This window comes from Calliphora vicina, chromosome 1 (genome assembly GCF_958450345.1).
Source record: "Calliphora vicina chromosome 1, idCalVici1.1, whole genome shotgun sequence".
Classification (NCBI taxonomy): Eukaryota; Metazoa; Arthropoda; class Insecta; order Diptera; family Calliphoridae; genus Calliphora; species Calliphora vicina.
In genome coordinates this window covers 12,779,704-12,797,045 of record NC_088780.1, presented here as the reverse complement: position 1 = coordinate 12,797,045, position 17,342 = coordinate 12,779,704, and the positions used below count along the sequence as shown (strand labels likewise).

The 17,342-nt window shown below is 25.1% G+C and overlaps 1 protein-coding gene across 1 annotated transcript in view; it reads right to left on the bottom strand.

Moving 5' to 3' along the window:
* Nucleotides 1-17,342, bottom strand: part of ss (spineless) — a 134,477-nt gene that overhangs the window by 32,281 nt on the left and 84,854 nt on the right. The window contains exon 3 of the mRNA XM_065498719.1: nt 13,223-13,353. Within this exon, the coding sequence (XP_065354791.1) occupies nt 13,223-13,353 (131 nt within the window). The remainder of the gene's footprint in view (nt 1-13,222; nt 13,354-17,342) is intronic.

Here is a 17,342-nt window from a genome sequence, read left to right as displayed (position 1 = left end):
GCTTGTTTAATAATAATGGTGGGTTTCATAAATTTATTTTTCAAAATATTAAAAAAAAAACTTTAATTGTTTTCGCACCTTATTAACATGAAATCAAAAGAAATTTGGGAAAACAGGAAAAAAAATTGTTTTTTTTATAAAAAAAATCCTTAATTTATGAGCATGATTTGAAATTGATAACTTCCTTAAATATTTAACGTTATAACAATATTTAATCAATAAAAAGTAGAGTTTGAGAATTAATATTTATCTCAAACCTTATTCTCAAATGTATTTCAAATGTGAATAACAAATAAATCTTTCACTTTCTCAACATGATTTGAACAACAAAAAAAGTGAAGTTTATTTTCAGTTTGAGAAATAGTTTTTTTCTCAAATGTGAATGGCAAATAAATGAAAAAAAAATGTAGGACATTATTGAATTTGTCGCCAAGTCACTCAAGTTTTATTTAAAGAACTACTAATTTTCTCCAATTATTCTCAAACTGTTTTCAAGTTGTAGTCTCCAGTGTATTTCAAATGTGAATAACAAATAATTTTTTCCCTTTCTCAAATATCACATGCTGTAACATGATTTGAGCAATAAAAAGTAGAGTTTATTTTCACTTTGAGAATTAATATTTTTCTCAAACCTTATTCTCAAATGTATTTCAAATGTGGATCACAAATAAATCTTTCCCTTTCTCAACATGATTTGAACAACAAAAAAAGGCATGTTTATTTTCAATTTGAGAAATAACTTTTTTCTCAAATGTATTTCAAATGTAGATGGCAAATAAATGAAAAAAAAAATGTTAGATATTATTGCATTTGTCGCCAATTCATTTAAATGGTATTTAAATAAATACAATTTTTCTCCAAATGTTCTCAAATTTTTCTCAAACCTTATTCTCCAGTGTATTTCAAATGTGAATAACTAATAAATCATTTCCTTTCTCAAATAACAAATACTGCTACTTGATTTGATCAATAAAAAGTAGAGTTTATTTTCACTTTGCGAATTAAAATTTTTCTCAAACCTTATTCTCAAATGTATTTCAAATGTGGTTGACAAATAAATCTTTCCCTTTATCAACATGATTCGAACAACAACAGGTTCCATGTGATGGTCTGGCTAGAGGCCTTTCAATTTTCTAACCTAGAAGAGCCTATTTTGTTTAGAGTTACCGATTTCTGTTGCTGCAACTAAAACCTTTGTTTGGCAAAACAAATATGTATTAAGAACAGTTAAATTGGACTTTTAGCTAATATTGTTTTTGAATTCATTTTGAATATATTTATAGAGTTTCATTAATAACTTGTTTATTCCCATAACGATCAAAATAAACAATTAAATAATAAATTTCCTTTAACAATTAAAACACACGGTCGGCCGGCCGGCTGGTTGGCTGGCTGGCTAACTGGTTGGCCGCACATATATTAAAGGAGTTTTAAACTTGGCAACTTTGTAAGATAAATTTCATCTACACCTAATGACGACAACATGATCATTTGTAAAATTTTAAATTTTTTCTTATTTTAAATAAGAAAAAACTAAAATTAACAGCATAAAATATGAATATTAAATATGCCTCACAAAAAAAAAAACGAGTAGTATTTAGAATAAAATGAAACTAGAAGGGAGGGGGCTTAAGCCAAGTAAATAAGTATGAACAATTAATACTTGAGTATTTAAATATCACTTGAGTTTGAGGGGCGCTAAGAGGGATTTTACTTTTCTGCTACAAATTGTGTGCATAACTAGTGGATGGATGAGTGAATTGCAGCACAAAACCTCTCTAAAGGGGAGGACACAACTGGTGAAGTAGACAAATGAGCCAAAAGCTACAATAAGAATTTTTTTAAAGCAAAACCACACGCATTTGCCTGAAATTAAACTACAAAAAAAAGAATTTTACAAAGAAATCAAAAGCAAAAGCTGGCTTATGATAATAAACGCACAGCATGGATCATTAACGCCCCAGCTCTGCAACAGTTCACTGATACTTTTTTTCTTTTCCCCCTTCCTCCCTTCCTGCTCTCCAGCTTTATTATATACAATTTAGTAGATGATCATAAAATGTTAAGTGGCGTCATAATTTAAAATGCATCAGTGTTAAATCTCAACAAAAAAAAAAACTTTGGCTGCGATCGTTCAGTCTCTCTGTGTGTTGAATATCAGTATCTCACATGGTTGTTTATATGGAAGTATTAAAGGATATGGCATTGTCATCAAGCCTAAGGGGCATTTCCTCACAAGCTCACCAACTCATCAATAATCATCATAAAGATCACAGACGGAAAACCGCACAACAGCACAGACTCAAAACTGTTGAGATCAGTTTGGTTGTGTTTCTTTTCTCTCTCTCCCTCTCTTAGCTTTGAACTCCTCGTGATGATCTTTTTTTTTTAAGCGGATGTTTAATAATGTTGAGGTATTATTTACCACCATCTTTTCAGGCAGGCAGACATACATAAACTATGAACGGCAATAAACAGCAATTAAAAAGAGTGTTATTAACGGAGAGGGGCTAGCTTTTCAAAACTCACAAGAGATTTATGATCATTTCTTTCAAAAAAGTCTAATAATTTGATTTTTGATGATAAAACTCCCTAATAGACTAGATTGTGTTTCATTGATTTCCAATTTTCTCATTCTCTCCTGCACGAAATTGTTGAGGATCGTCAGAGATCGGTTGTTGAAGAACTCGATCCCGATCCACCACTATTCGCTTGATTTTACTAATGCAAGGTTACTAAAATCATGCATAAGTTTGTCATTCCGTTTGTAATTTCTATATTTTTCATTTGCGAAACCACAAAATATATATATTCTGGATCGTTATAGATAGGAGTCGATATAGCCATGTCCGTCTGTCCGTCTGTATGTTGAAATCAACTTTCCATAGCCCCCAAATAACTTACATACATGATTCATACATCAATATATAGAATTCTCTCGGCTCTGTTGCTATTAAAAATCGAGAAAATCGGCCCTTAAATGACTGAGATATAAGGAAAAAACCGAGACAACCTCGATTTTTGGCCTATTTTTGATCTATATCTGGATTACTAAGTCAGTAATATAGATAATATGGTTATCTAATGATAGATATTTCAAAGTCCATTACAACGATGTATATAAGGCTATTTGGACCTAAGATGGGTCAAAATCGGGAAAAATATTTTTAAACCAGAATTTTTTTTTTCACAAAAAAAATTTTTTTTTCATAAATTTGTTTACACTAATAAATTTAAAAAACAATTTGGACAAAATTTCGAAAAAAAATTTTTTTTAAAAAAAATTTTGAAAACAATTTTCAAAAAAAAAATTTTAAATTTTGTTTAAATAAAAATATATAAAATTATTATTTTAAATTATAATTTGGTGAAGGGTATATAGGATTCGGCATTCGAATTTAGCTCTGTTACTTGTTTAATATTAAATTAAGGCATGCTTGTGCATGCCACAAATTGTGATTTGAAATTAATCATGAACCCGAAACTAAACAAAAGTAGATGATGCTTAAAAGGTAAGCCAAATGCAGCTTAACTTATTTCAAGACAAGGCATTTCGAAAAAAAATATTTGGCCTATAAACGCCAATTAAACACTTAAAATGGATACAATGGATCAAAATCGGGAAAAATATTTTTTAACCCAAATTTTTTTTTCACTAAAAAAAAACTTTTTTTCACTAAAAAAAAATTTTTTTTTATAAATTTTTTTACACTAATAAATTTGAAAAACAATTTTGAAAAAATTTCGAAAAAAAAAATTTTTTTAAAAAAAATTTTGAAAAACAATTTTGAAAAAAAAAAATTTATTTTGTTTAAAAAAAATATTTAAAATTTTTATTTTAAATTATAATTTGGTGAAGTGTATATAGGATTCGGCATTCGAATTTAGCTCTCTTACTTGTTTTATATTAAATTAAGGCATGCTTGTGCATGCCACAAATTATGATTTGAAATAAATCATGGATCTGAGTATATGAACCCGAAACTAAACAAAAGTAGATGATGCTTAAAAGGTAAGCCAAATGTAGCTAAACTTATTTCAAGACAAGGCATTTCGAAGCAAATATTTGGCCTATAAACGCCAATTAAACACTTAAAATCGATACAATGGATCAAAATCGGGAAATATATTTTTTAACCCGAATTTTTTTTTTCACTAAAAATTTTTTTTTTTATAAATTTTTTTACAGTAATAAATTTAAAAAACAATTTGGAAAAAATTTAGTAAAAAAAATTTTTTTTAAAAAAAATTTTTGAAAAACAATTTGGAAAAAAAATTTTAAATTTTGTTTAAATAAAAATATTTAAAATTTTTATTTTAAAGTATAATTTAATGAAGGGTATATAGGATTCGGCATTCGAATTTAGCTCTCTTACTTGTTTAATATTAAATTAAGGCATACTTGTGCAGGCCACAAATTGTGATTTAAATTTAATCTGGAACTGAGGATATGAACCCGAATCTAAACAAAAGTAGATGATGCTTAAAAGGTAAGCCAAATTCAGCTTAACTTATTTCAAGACAAGGCATTTCGAAAAAAATATTTGGCCTATAAACGCCAATTAAACACTTAAAATGGATACAATGGATCAAAATCGGGAAAAATATTTTTTAACCCAAATTTTTTTTCACTAAAAAAAATTTTTTTTTTTCACTAAAAAAAAATTTTTTTTTATAAATTTTTTTACACTAATAAATTTGAAAAACAATTTTGAAAAAATTTCGAAAAAAAAAATTTTTGAAAAAAAAAAAAATTAATTTTGTTTAAATAAAAATATTTAAAATTTTTATTTTAAAGTATAATTTAATGAAGGGTATATAGGATTCGGCATTCGAATTTAGCTCTCTTACTTGTTTAATATTAAATTAAGGCATGATTGTGCATGCCACAAATTGTGATTTGAAATAAATCATGGAACTGAGGATATGAACCCGAAACTAAACAAAAGTAGATGATGCTAAAAAGGTAAGACAAATGCTTATTTCAAGACAAAGCATTTCGAAGAAAATATTTGGCCTATAAACGCCAATTAAATACTTAAAAAAAAACAATTTTAAAGAGGAATTTGATCTATTCAATAATTTGTTGTCAAAAGTTGTATCTTCTTTTGTAAAAACTATGTCAGCATTTTTGTTTTTAAATACAACCAATTAAAATTCGTTTTTTTTGTTATTAAAATCTCACAGATAATGCACAAAACAAAAGCGCAGGCGTGTATTATTAAAAACTCATTAGAAACTACCAGTTGAGATGAAACAATTTTCATCATTTCATTCGTCCAGCTTCTTTCTTTAAAAGCAATTTTAAACGAATGATTACCGTAAATGGAAATGGAAAGATCGGATGAGAGAGAAAACAACAATACGGCTAAAACGAATTTTAAATATCCTACACAACTGACGTCGCTTTCAAAATTTTTCTAAAATTTTTTCTTCTAAACCGATTTAGCTGATTTTCAATAGCAAACTACTTAGCGCAATGATACACATTTGAAGTGAATTTAAATTAATTTCGTTTTGCATTTGGGATGTAAAAGTGTTTTACACACACAATAAGACACATTGATAAAACATTCAAAAACTGAAAACAAAATAAATTTGAATCAAAATAATTGCAAGAATCACAAAGGAATGAACAAGTTTTTATACTGTTTTATGGCGTTATACTTGAGATTGAAAGGAAAAGGTTGAGAGCAATAACACACACATTAAAGTAATAAAAAATAAAACCTGAATTAAGACGAACTGAAACTGAATCAAAAACTCAAAACAAAAACAAAAGAAACAATTAAGTCAAAGTGATTATAATGATACTATAACAATGATAACCCAGTCAGTCAGCCAAACAAAGATTTCAAACATCTTCAATTTACAATACACACACACATTTCTCTTCACACTAAGTGCTAAATTCTAGTGTTTAAAACCTGTAACTTTTACAGGATTTTGATTAATTTAATAAAAAAGGGAATGATGCTTCAAAAGTCTTTATCAAAATTTGTAAAATTTAAAAATTAAAAAAATCGGTTCATAAATGATTCAAAAAATTTGGTAAATAACCAAATTTCCACATGTTTTAACTAAATTTACAATAAAATTACGAAATTTGTAAAAAAAAAAGAATTCAAAAACCGATTGGAACCGGATTTAAAAACGATTCGAAAACTTTGTTAAATTCTACAATAAAAATAAAAAAATATTTAAAAAAAAACCGATAACCGGTTCGAACCCGGTTCATAACCGATTAACGAATTTTGATAAATTATAAAATTGAAACATGTAAAAACTAAATTTACAAAAAATATTGAGAAATTTTAAATGTTGATTAAAAACACAAAACCGGTTTTAACCGGTGTTAATTGATTAACAAAATTTTTTAAAAAAATTTAATTTTGATACGCTTAAACAAAACTTAAAAAAATAAAACCGGTTCAAACCCGGTTGTTAACCGTTTCGTGAAATTTGTTAAAAAATTAAATTTTGACAGGTTTTAAAAAAAATTGCAATAAAAATAAAAAATGTTTAATTTTTACTTAAAAATATAAGAACCGATTCATAACCGATTCCAGAAATTTGCTGAATAACAAAATTCAGACAGATTTGTAACAAAATTTGCAATAAAAAGGTAAAACTTGTCATGTTTTCTCAAAAAAGAAAACGGTTTTAACTCGGTTTGAACCCGATTCATAACCGTTTCGAAACAATTTTAAATAAAGTAATTTCAACAGTTTTAAAACTAAATTTACAATGAATAGCAAAAACTGGTAATTTTTATTAACTACACAAAAACCGGTTCATACGTTAAAAAACTAAAATTTGGGAGGACTGAAAGCAAATTTACAATCAAAAGCTAAAAATTTATTTTTTCTTAAAAACCGGTTCAAACCCGATTCCTAACCGATTCATGAAATTTACTTAATATCAAAATTGTGACCGATTTTAGACAAAATTTACAATAAATATGAAAAAATTTTGATTTTATACTAAAAAAAAATAAAACCGGTTCAAACCCGGTTCTTAACCGTTTCGTGAAATTTACTTAATATCAAAATTGTGACAGATTTTACACAAAATTTACAATAAATACGCAAAAATTTAAATTTTATACAAAAAAAAACTAAAACCGGTTCAAACTAGGTTCTTAACCATTTCGTGAAATTTTAAAATATCAAAATTTCGACAGATTTCAGACAGAATTTACAATAAATATGCAACCATTTTAATTTTTTATTAAAAAAAATACAATAAGCGGTTCAAACCCGCTTCGTAAGCGATTCTAAAAATGTGTTAAATAACTAAATTTATATAGGATTTAATTATTTAAACCAAATTTACAATTTTTTTTAAGTTTTACTAAAAAACTCAAAAACCGTTTTAAACCCGGTTCTTAACCGTTTCGTGAAAGTTCCGAAATAACAAAATTTATTTGGGATTTAATCAATTCAAGCTAAATATACAATAAATTATAATTTTTTTCAAGTTTTACATAAAACTCAAAAAAACCGGTTTAAACCCGGTTCAAAACCGATTCAAATTATTTGTTAAGTAACAACATTTTTACAGATTTCAAACAAAATATGTCATAAAAAGCCAAAAAAAATTATTTAAAAAATTTCCCGGTTCTTAACCGATTCAAAAATTGTTTTAAATAACAAAATTTATATAAGTTTTAATCAATTCAAACAAAATTTACAATAAATTTAAAATTTTTTTCAAGTTTTACATAAAAACCCAAAAAACCGGATAAAGTCCGGTTCATAACCGATTCAAAAAATTTGTTAAATAACAAACTTTTTACAGATTTCAAACAAAATTTTCCATAAAAAACAAAATGCAAAAATTTAAATTTTTTATTTAAAAAAACCGTTTTATTTATTTAAATAAATAATAAGATGTTATTTAAAACAATCAATTCAAACCAAATTTATAATAAATTTAAATTTTTTCAAGTTTTACAAAAAAAATCCAAAAACCGTTTAAACCCGGTTTCGTAACCGATTTAAAATTTTTTTTAAAATCAAAATTTTTACGGATTTCAAACTAAATTTGCCATAAAAAGTCAAAATTATAAAATTTAAATTTTTTATTTAAACAACCAGTTCAAACGCGGTTCTTAATCGAATCAATAATTGTTTTAAATAAAAAAATGTATATAGGTTTTAATCAATTAATACTAATTTTACAATAAATTTAAAATTTGTCAAGTTTTTTAAAAAAAAAACCAAAAACCGGTTCAAACCCGGTTCTTAATCGAATCAATAATTGTTTTAAATAACAAAATGTGTGTAGGTTTTAATCAATTAAAACTAAATTTACAATAAATTTAAAATTTTTCAAGTTTTTTAAAAAAAAAACCAAAAACCGGTTCAAACTCGGTTCAAAACCGATTAAAAACCGATTAAAATTTTTTCCAAAAAACAAAATTTTTACAGATTTCAAAAAAAATTTTCCATAAAAAGGTACAATGCTAAAATTTAATTTTTTTAAAAAAAAACCGTTTTTTTCGAAAAAAAAAACAAAAAACCGTTTAAACCCGGTTCATAACCGGTTCAAAAATTTTTTAAAAACAAAATTTTTACAGATTTCAATAAAGATTTGCCATAAAAAGTTAATTTTTAAAATGTTTACTTAAAAAACTCGGTTCAAAACCGTTTGGAAAAACTCAAAATTTTAATATTACATCGAGTATTTCCTGTAGTTTGTCAAGAATTTTAATTTCTGTTTTGAAAAACAATTAAATTGTTTTATTTATTTATTTCTTTGGAAAAGAAAAAACTTGTTGGCCAACAACTACAAATAAAAATCAAATATTTAACATAAAAATTCCTTTAATATTTAACAACTCCCAATAGGTCTGTTAAATATTTTTGTTTTTGTTGTAGCTTTTGTTATTGTTATTATTTTACTAACAAGTTCACTTGTTAAACATATTTACGAATATTTACCGACTGGGATGCGTGACAAAATGCCATTTTTAAAGAAAATGATTAGGACTTCTCACAAATGCAAAAAAAAATAGAAACAACTGAAAAAACACACAAAAACCGAGTGAGTAAATTGAGTACAAAATCCTGCTCGACCCAGCCAAGCCAAACCAAACAACCAGCCAACATCAACAGGTAAAAAAAACCGAAAAAAAATAAGAAATTTTAAACTCTGAGTGGTTTTTTGTGTTACAGGCTTCTTCAACGAATTGCATACAAAAATGCATTTCCTTGTAGAAAAAGGATTTTTTTGCTCTCATGGGTGCAAAAAAATAGAATGAAAGAAAAACCAAGGAGTTGGGTTGTGCAACGAATAAAAAGGAATGAATGAATGAACTGACACAGAGTACGTGACGTGTCAGGACAAATATGGCCGGAAGTGCACAATTGTGCAACTCAGCAATTAGTACTAGAAAACATGAGAGGTGTTATTGAAAAACTTTTAAAACACTCGTTCGTACACACAGACATTTAAGTACTTTTAAGCAAAAAACTAAAAAAACGTTTGGATTTCATGTAGTAAAAACGTGTATGAATATGAATATGTTGTTGGCTTTGCCCAGCAACAATAACAACAACAACTTGATAACAATTTTGGCATATTTCCATCAAACTTGTTGTTTTTGTCGCTAGTTTCCACCTAAAACAAACAAGAAGAAAAAAAAGCTTTTGGGAAACGGAACATTAAAAAACAAGGTGCATTTTCTAAGACAACAAATTCATACACATAAATGCACTTTCTGCTTAAATACGAATAATTTCTGTTACACACATGTGTTGCGAACAAAAAAACCCAATAAAATTTAGAAATTTTTGAAAATGTTTAACAGGAAAGGTGCTGCTCAACCCCCTAAAAATAACGGACGTTTCGTTTCCTAAGAAAGAAATGTGCATTTTAAATGCAGGTGCAGTTTTTTTTCATACAGGGGGTGGATTATAGAACAAATTTGCATTTGAATGAATTGAAATGAATTGTTTGGAGTTTCTTTGTCAAGTGTTTAGCTAAATTGTCCAAAAAAAATGTTCACTTTTTTAGGAAAGTTTTATAAAGACTACATTAAACTTAACTTTGTTTCCGAAAACATAAATACATTTTGTAAATGATTGATGATAAAACGATTTTTGAAAACCCATTTAAATTTAAAGAAATTTCTTCTGTATGTTTGTAAATTTATAAGAAATTATTCAAAATGTATTTAAATTTCCTAAGAAATATTTGAATAATCGTTTTTCTGTGTTTGAAGAAGTCAGAGCTTCGACTTCCAGTTATTATTTTTCATAACCGGTTCAAAACCGTTTCATAACTGTTTAAGTAAATATTAAAATCAGCTATGTACCAAAATTTAGAAATAATAAAACATAATTTATAATAAAAAAGCTAAATTTTTAAATTTCACTTCAAAATAAAAAAAACCGATTCAAACCCGGTTCATAACCGGTTCGAAAACTTTAATTCATAACTAAATTTAGACATGTTAAAACATAATTTATAATAAAAATACAAAATTTTTAAATTTTACTTCAAAATAAAAATAAAACCGGTTCAAACTCGGTTCATTACCGGTTCGAAAAATTAGCTAAATAACAAAATTTGACCGAAAACTTTAATAAATAACTAAATGTAGACATGTTAAAACATAATTTATAATAAAAATACAAAATTTTTAAATTTTATTTCAAAATATAAAAAAACCGATTCAAACCCGGTTCATAACCGGTTCGAAAAATTAGCTAAATAACAAAATTTAAACATGTTAAAACATAATTTATAATATAAAAGCTAAAATATTTAATATTACTTCAAAATAAAAAAACCGATTCAGATCCGGTTTATAACCGGTTCGAAAAATCAGCTAAGTAACAAAATTTAGCCATAATATAACATAATATATAATAAAAAAGCAAAATTTATAAATTTCACTTCAAAATAAAAAAAACCGATTCAAACCCGGTTTATAACCGGTTCGAAAACTTTAATAAATAACTAAATTTAGACATGTTAAAATATAATTTATAATAAAAATACAAAATTTTTAAATTTTACTTCAAAATAAAAAAAACCGGTTCAAACTCGGTCATAACTGGTTCCAAAAATTAGCTAAATAACAAAATTTAAACGTGTTAAACCATAATTTATAATATAAAAGCAAAATTTTTCAATTTTACTTCAAAATGAAAAAAACCGGTTCAGATCCGGTTTATAACCGGTTCGAAAAATCAGCTATGTACCAAAATTTACACATAATAAAACATAATTTATAATAAAAAAGCTAAATTTTTAAATTTCACTTCAAAATAAAAAAAACCGATTCAAACCCGGTTCATAACCGGTTCGAAAACTTTAATATATAACTAAATTTAGACTTGTTAAAACATAATTTATAATAAAAATACAAAATTTTTAAATTTTACTTCAAAATAAAAAAAACCGGTTCAAACCCGGTTTATAACCGGTTCGAAAAATTAGCTAAATAACAAAATTTAAACATGTTAAAACATAATTTATAATATAAAAGCTAAAATATTCAATATTACTTTAAAATAAAAAAACCGGTTCAGATCCGGTTTATAACCGGTTCGAAAAATGAGATATGTATCAAAATTTAGACATAATAAAACATAATTTATAATAAAAAAGCTCAATTTTTAAATTTCACTTCAAAATAAAAAAACCGATTCAAACCCGGTTCGAAAACTTTAATAAATAACTAAATTTAGACATGTTAAAACATAAATTATAATGAAAATCTTAAATTTTAAAATTTTACTTCAAAATAAAAAAAACCGATTCAAACCCGGTTCATAACCGGTTCGAAAAATTAGCTAATTAACAAAATTTTAACATGTTAAAACATAATTTATAATATAAAAGCTTAATTTTTCAATTTTACTTCAAAATAACAAAACCGGTTCAGATCCGGTTTATAACCGGTTCAAAAAATCAGCTATGTACCAAAATTTAGGCATAATAAAACATAATTTATAATAAAAAGATAAATTTTTAAATTTCACTTTAAAATAAAAAAAAATCGATTCAAACCCGGTTCATAACCGGTTGGAAAACTTTAAATTTAGACATGTTAAAACGTAATTTATAATAAAAATACAAAATTTTTAAATTTTAATTTAAAATATAAAAAAACCGATTCAAACCCGGTTTATAACCGGTTTGAAAAATTAGCTAAATAACAAAATTTGAACATGTTAAACCACAATTTATAATATAAAAGCTAAAATATTCAATATTACTTCAAAATAAAAAAAACCGGTTCAGATCCGGTTTATAACCGGTTTGAAAAATCAGCTATGTACCAAAATTTGGACATAATAAAACATAATTTATAACAAAAAAGCAAAATTTTTAAATTTCACTTCAAAATAAAAAAAACCGGTTCAAACTCGGTTCATAACCGGTTCGAAAAATTAGCTAAATAACAAAATTTGAACATTTTAAAACATAATTTATAATATAAAAGCTAAATTTTTCAATTTTACTTCAAAATAAAAAAACGGTTTATAACCGGTTCGAAAAACTGCCTAACGAACCAAATTTGTACATGCTAAAAACATAATTTATAAAAAATTTAAAATTTTTTAAAATTTACTTCATATAAACAAAAACCGGTTTGAAACCGGTTCATAACCTATTCATAAAATTCAGTAATTAACAAAATTTATACATGTTTAGAACATATTTAGCAATAAAAATTAAATAGTTTTGAATTTTAATTAAAATAAATCATAACCGGTTTGAACCCGGTTTAGGAAATTTGATCAAAAACTAAATTTAAAAGCCGAAACATAACCAACTCGCCAAATTTTATAAATATACAAATTTTGTTAAATTAAAATCATAATTCATAGAAAAAAAATTATGATTTAGAAAAAATATTATTCGATTATTTAGCCGATTATTTAATCGATTATTTTTTTTTTTGCGAATAAATAAGAAAATTCTGAGCATAAAAATGCGAAATTCTTTTAGGAAATGGTATTTTCTTTTCCGCTAATAATTATTATTGTCTTCAATATTAATTATTCATTTACTTTTCTTCTCAACAAACTTTTTTTTCTATCTTTGGCATTAATCAAACTAAATCTTTTTTGTTTTATTAATGTCTTAATTTCTCAATTATTTTGTTTTTTTTCGCAGTAAAAGTACGAGTATATATGTAGTGTGTGTGGTATTGTGGTTTCTTTCTAATAAAAAAAATAAATAATTTGTGTAAATTGCTTACCTGCAGGAACATATCACCATCTAATAGACCATGTTCGAAAGCTCCCAGCTCTCGTGTCCGATAGCCATCATGTGCGTGTATATGAGGTAAGACACTATTACCATTTTCTTCTTTATCCTTATGCATAACAACTGGAAATATAACAACAACAACAACGAAAACATATAAATATAAAAACAATTACAACAAGATGTATCAACAATTTTCATATAATAATTAATCAAATGTATGGTTTTTTTTTAGTTTTTGGGGAAATAAATGAATAATTAATGCAGGTTAAAAAATACAGGAGATTAGTTTGAAAAGAGGGGAAATAAAGATTCTTATATTTCTATAAAAACTATAATTTAATTTATATAAAAATTGTCAGAAACTATTAGAAACATTTTGGAACTGGTATTTGAATCGTTTAGAACCGGTTCTTCTATGGATTAAAAATCTTATTGAAATAGATGCAAAACCAGTTTTTGTTCTAAAAATTTTGATATATTTTCCAAAATTGTTTGGAACCGGTTCAATGACCGATTAAAAAACAATTTGGTAATGATTAATCGATTTTTTATAACCAAAAAAAAATGTTCATAACCGGTAAAAACCCGGTTCCTAACCGGTTATTAGACCGATTAAAAACCGATTAATCGATTTTTTTTGTAAACGAAAGCTTATATTATAGGAAAAAAAATTATTTAAGCTAAATAACTTTAATAAATAACTAAATTTAGACATGTTAAAACATAATTTATAATAAAAATAAAAAAATTTTAAATTTTACTTCAAAATATAAAAAAACCGATTCAAACCCGGTTTATAACCGGTTCGAAAAATTAGCTAAATAACAAAATTTAAACATGTTAAACCACAATTTATAATATAAAAGCTAAAATATTCAATATTACATCAAAATAAAAAAAATCGGTTCAGATCGGGTTTATAACCGGTTCGAAAAATCAGCTATGTACCAAAATTTTAGACATAATAAAACATAATTTATAATAAAAAAGATAAATTTTTAAATTTCACTTCAAAATAAAAAAACCGATTCAAACCCGGTTCATAACCGGTTCGAAAACTTTAATAAATAACTAAATTTAGACATGTTAAAACATAATTTATAATAAAAATACAAAACGAAAGCTTATATTATGGGAAAAAAATTATTTAAGCTAAATAAATATTCGGAACCGGTTCCAACCCGGGTTTTAATCGGTCTAAGAACCGGGTTTTTACCGCATATGAATTTTTTTTTTTAAATTTATGACAATTTTCTAAGGAATATAAAAAATATTTTTTTTTAAATTTAAAAATTTTTATTTCGTGGTTTTAAACCAATTCTAGGCCGCTATTTAGTTCGAATTGAAAAATTTAAATTTTTTTTAAGAAAATTAAATCGTCAATTCATCATTTGTAAATGATTGACAAAAAAAAATAAATATAAAAAATTCAGTAAATCGGTTATAAACCGGTTTGAACCGAATAAAAACCGGGTTCGAATCGGTTATGGTAACCGGTTATGCTAAAATTTTGCAAAAAATTTAGCAACAAATTTCTAAGGAACATACATACAAATAATATTTTTGAAAATAAACACAAATTTTTTTTTTAATTTTTTATTTTGAGTTTTTTTTTTAACCAATTTTAGTTTTGAACTAAAAAATTTTAATTTTTTTAATGAAAATTATCATAGATTTTAATTTATAAATGATGTTTAGAAAAAATAAAATATATAAAATTTGGTTAATCCATAAAAACCCGGTTTTCGAACCGAATAAAAACCGGGTTTGAACCGGAATTTAATCGGTTATGAAAAATGTTTTTAGTAAATTTGAGGATGTTTTCTAAGTATTATATTTTTTGTAAAAAAAAATAAAATTTTTTTAATTTTCCATATTAAATTAAAAATCCAGGGATTTCGGACGAATTTATTTTAGTTTTGATTTAAGAAATTTATATTTTTCTAAAATAAAAATATATTATTTATGTAAAAAATAAAACAAAATGGTAAATTGATTAAAATCCGCGTTTCAATCGAATAAAAACCGGTTTTCATTCGGTTCAAAACCCGGTTTTAAACGATTAATTTTAGCTTTAATTTAAAATTTGTTTTCTAAAGATCTTAAAATACAAGCTTTGGGGAATTATTTTGAACAAAAATTTAGATTTTTTTCGAATTTAGAAATCTAACTATTTTAAGGTTGAACAAAAAAACTTAAATTATAAGTCATTTAGTTGAATTATACACAATAACAGAAAAATAAAAATTAATTGATTATGAACCGGTTTGGAACCGACTAAAACCCGGGTTTGAACCGGATAAGATCTGATTTTTAATGGGTTATGAAAAATGTTTGCTTCAAATTAAAATTTGTTTTCTAAAGATCTTTAAATACATACAAGCTTTGGAAGGTATTTTCAAAAAAAATTTGAATTTTTTTTTAATTCAGAAATCTCCCTCATTTGTGAGTATTTTTTAGTTTTGAACTAAAAAATTTAATTTTCTTAAAATTAAATAACAGAATAATGGAAACAAATTTATCGCTTATGAACCGGTTTGGAATCGAATAAAACCCTGTTTTCTAAAGATCTTAAAAAACAAGTTTTGGAAAATATTTTCAACAAATAAATTTAGATTTTTTGAATTCAGAAATCTCCTTCATTTGCAAGAAAAAAATTAAAATTTTTTTTAAAAACAAATTATGAGCTATTTAATTGAATTGTTGACAATAACAGAATAATGGAAACAAATTTTAATCTGTTATGAACCGGTTTGTAACCGAATAAAACCCGGGTTTGAACCGGTTAGAATCTGATTTTTAATCGGTTAAGCAAAATTTTTGCTTCAAATTTAAATGTGTTTTCTATAGATTTTAAAAAACAAGTTTTGGAAAATATTTTCAACAAAAATTTTGATATTTTTAAAACCACCAAGACCTTATTTTAGTTTTAAACTAAACAATTTTAATTTTTTTTAAAGACAAATTATGATCCATTTAGTTGCATTATTGAAATTTAATCGGTTATGAACCGGTTTGGAACCGAATAAAATCTGGGTTTGAACCGGTTAGAAACCGGTTTTAAAATTTTGCTTTAAATTAAAGCTTGGTTAGTTATCATAATATTTTTGTTAATCTTCCAATATCTTCCGAATTTCACAAAGTCCCGGGGCTATTGCATATTTCTAAAATAATTTTGCTTTTATTTTTGACATTCATAAGGTGTTCAAAAGCACCTACGATACACTCAGTCACTGACAACTCGCTGTTACTATTTATATACACAGCGCCATCTTCTAGAAGTCTCATGAATAATCTAACGAAAATACTAGATTGATATATTTCCACAATGATCACCTAGAGCTTTTGAAAGTTCTTAATGTATTTTAAAGGTTTTTGTTATTTAGGACATTGAAACCTTTTTGATATTATAGTTTTTTTTTATATATATTTTAATCCTAAAACTATAATTGCTTCTTAACAAAATAAATCTTCAAAAAATTACCCCCAAAAATAATTCACTAAATCATGATTAAAGCCAGAAAATCTCACCAAAAAAAAACGCATAAAAAGGATGTAATAAATTTTGTTTAAATTACTATAAAACTTCCTTAAAAAAAATCACAAAAATTTCTTAGAAACTAATAAACAAAGCTTGAGGTCATAAAACTAGAGCTCATTTTACAAATGTGTAAGCAAAACACTCCCTGGTAAAAATTAATTACAACAACTACAAAACTAAGCAAATAAAACAGATTTGTTATCCTTAAAACAAAAACAACAAAAATAAATCATAAAAAAGGACCCTTAATACAAATGTCGCGTTCTCGTTCTCACTCTCTCTCTCGCTTATAATCAGTTTATTTTAATGGAAAATGGGGGGACATAAATAATAAAAAATAAAATAAAAGCAAAAATTAATTTAATATTTTTATGCACGAGTACAATAATAAAAATAACAAAAGTGCTCAAAAAAACCTTAACTAGAACTTAAAAAAATATAATGAAAAAGACTAATTAAAATTATGAATTAATTACCTTTATTTTAAGGGTATAAAAAAAACAGAGCAAATGACTGCTAGAGTAAGTGATATTGAAGACAGGGTTTGGGGTTTTTGAAAGTAGCTTTC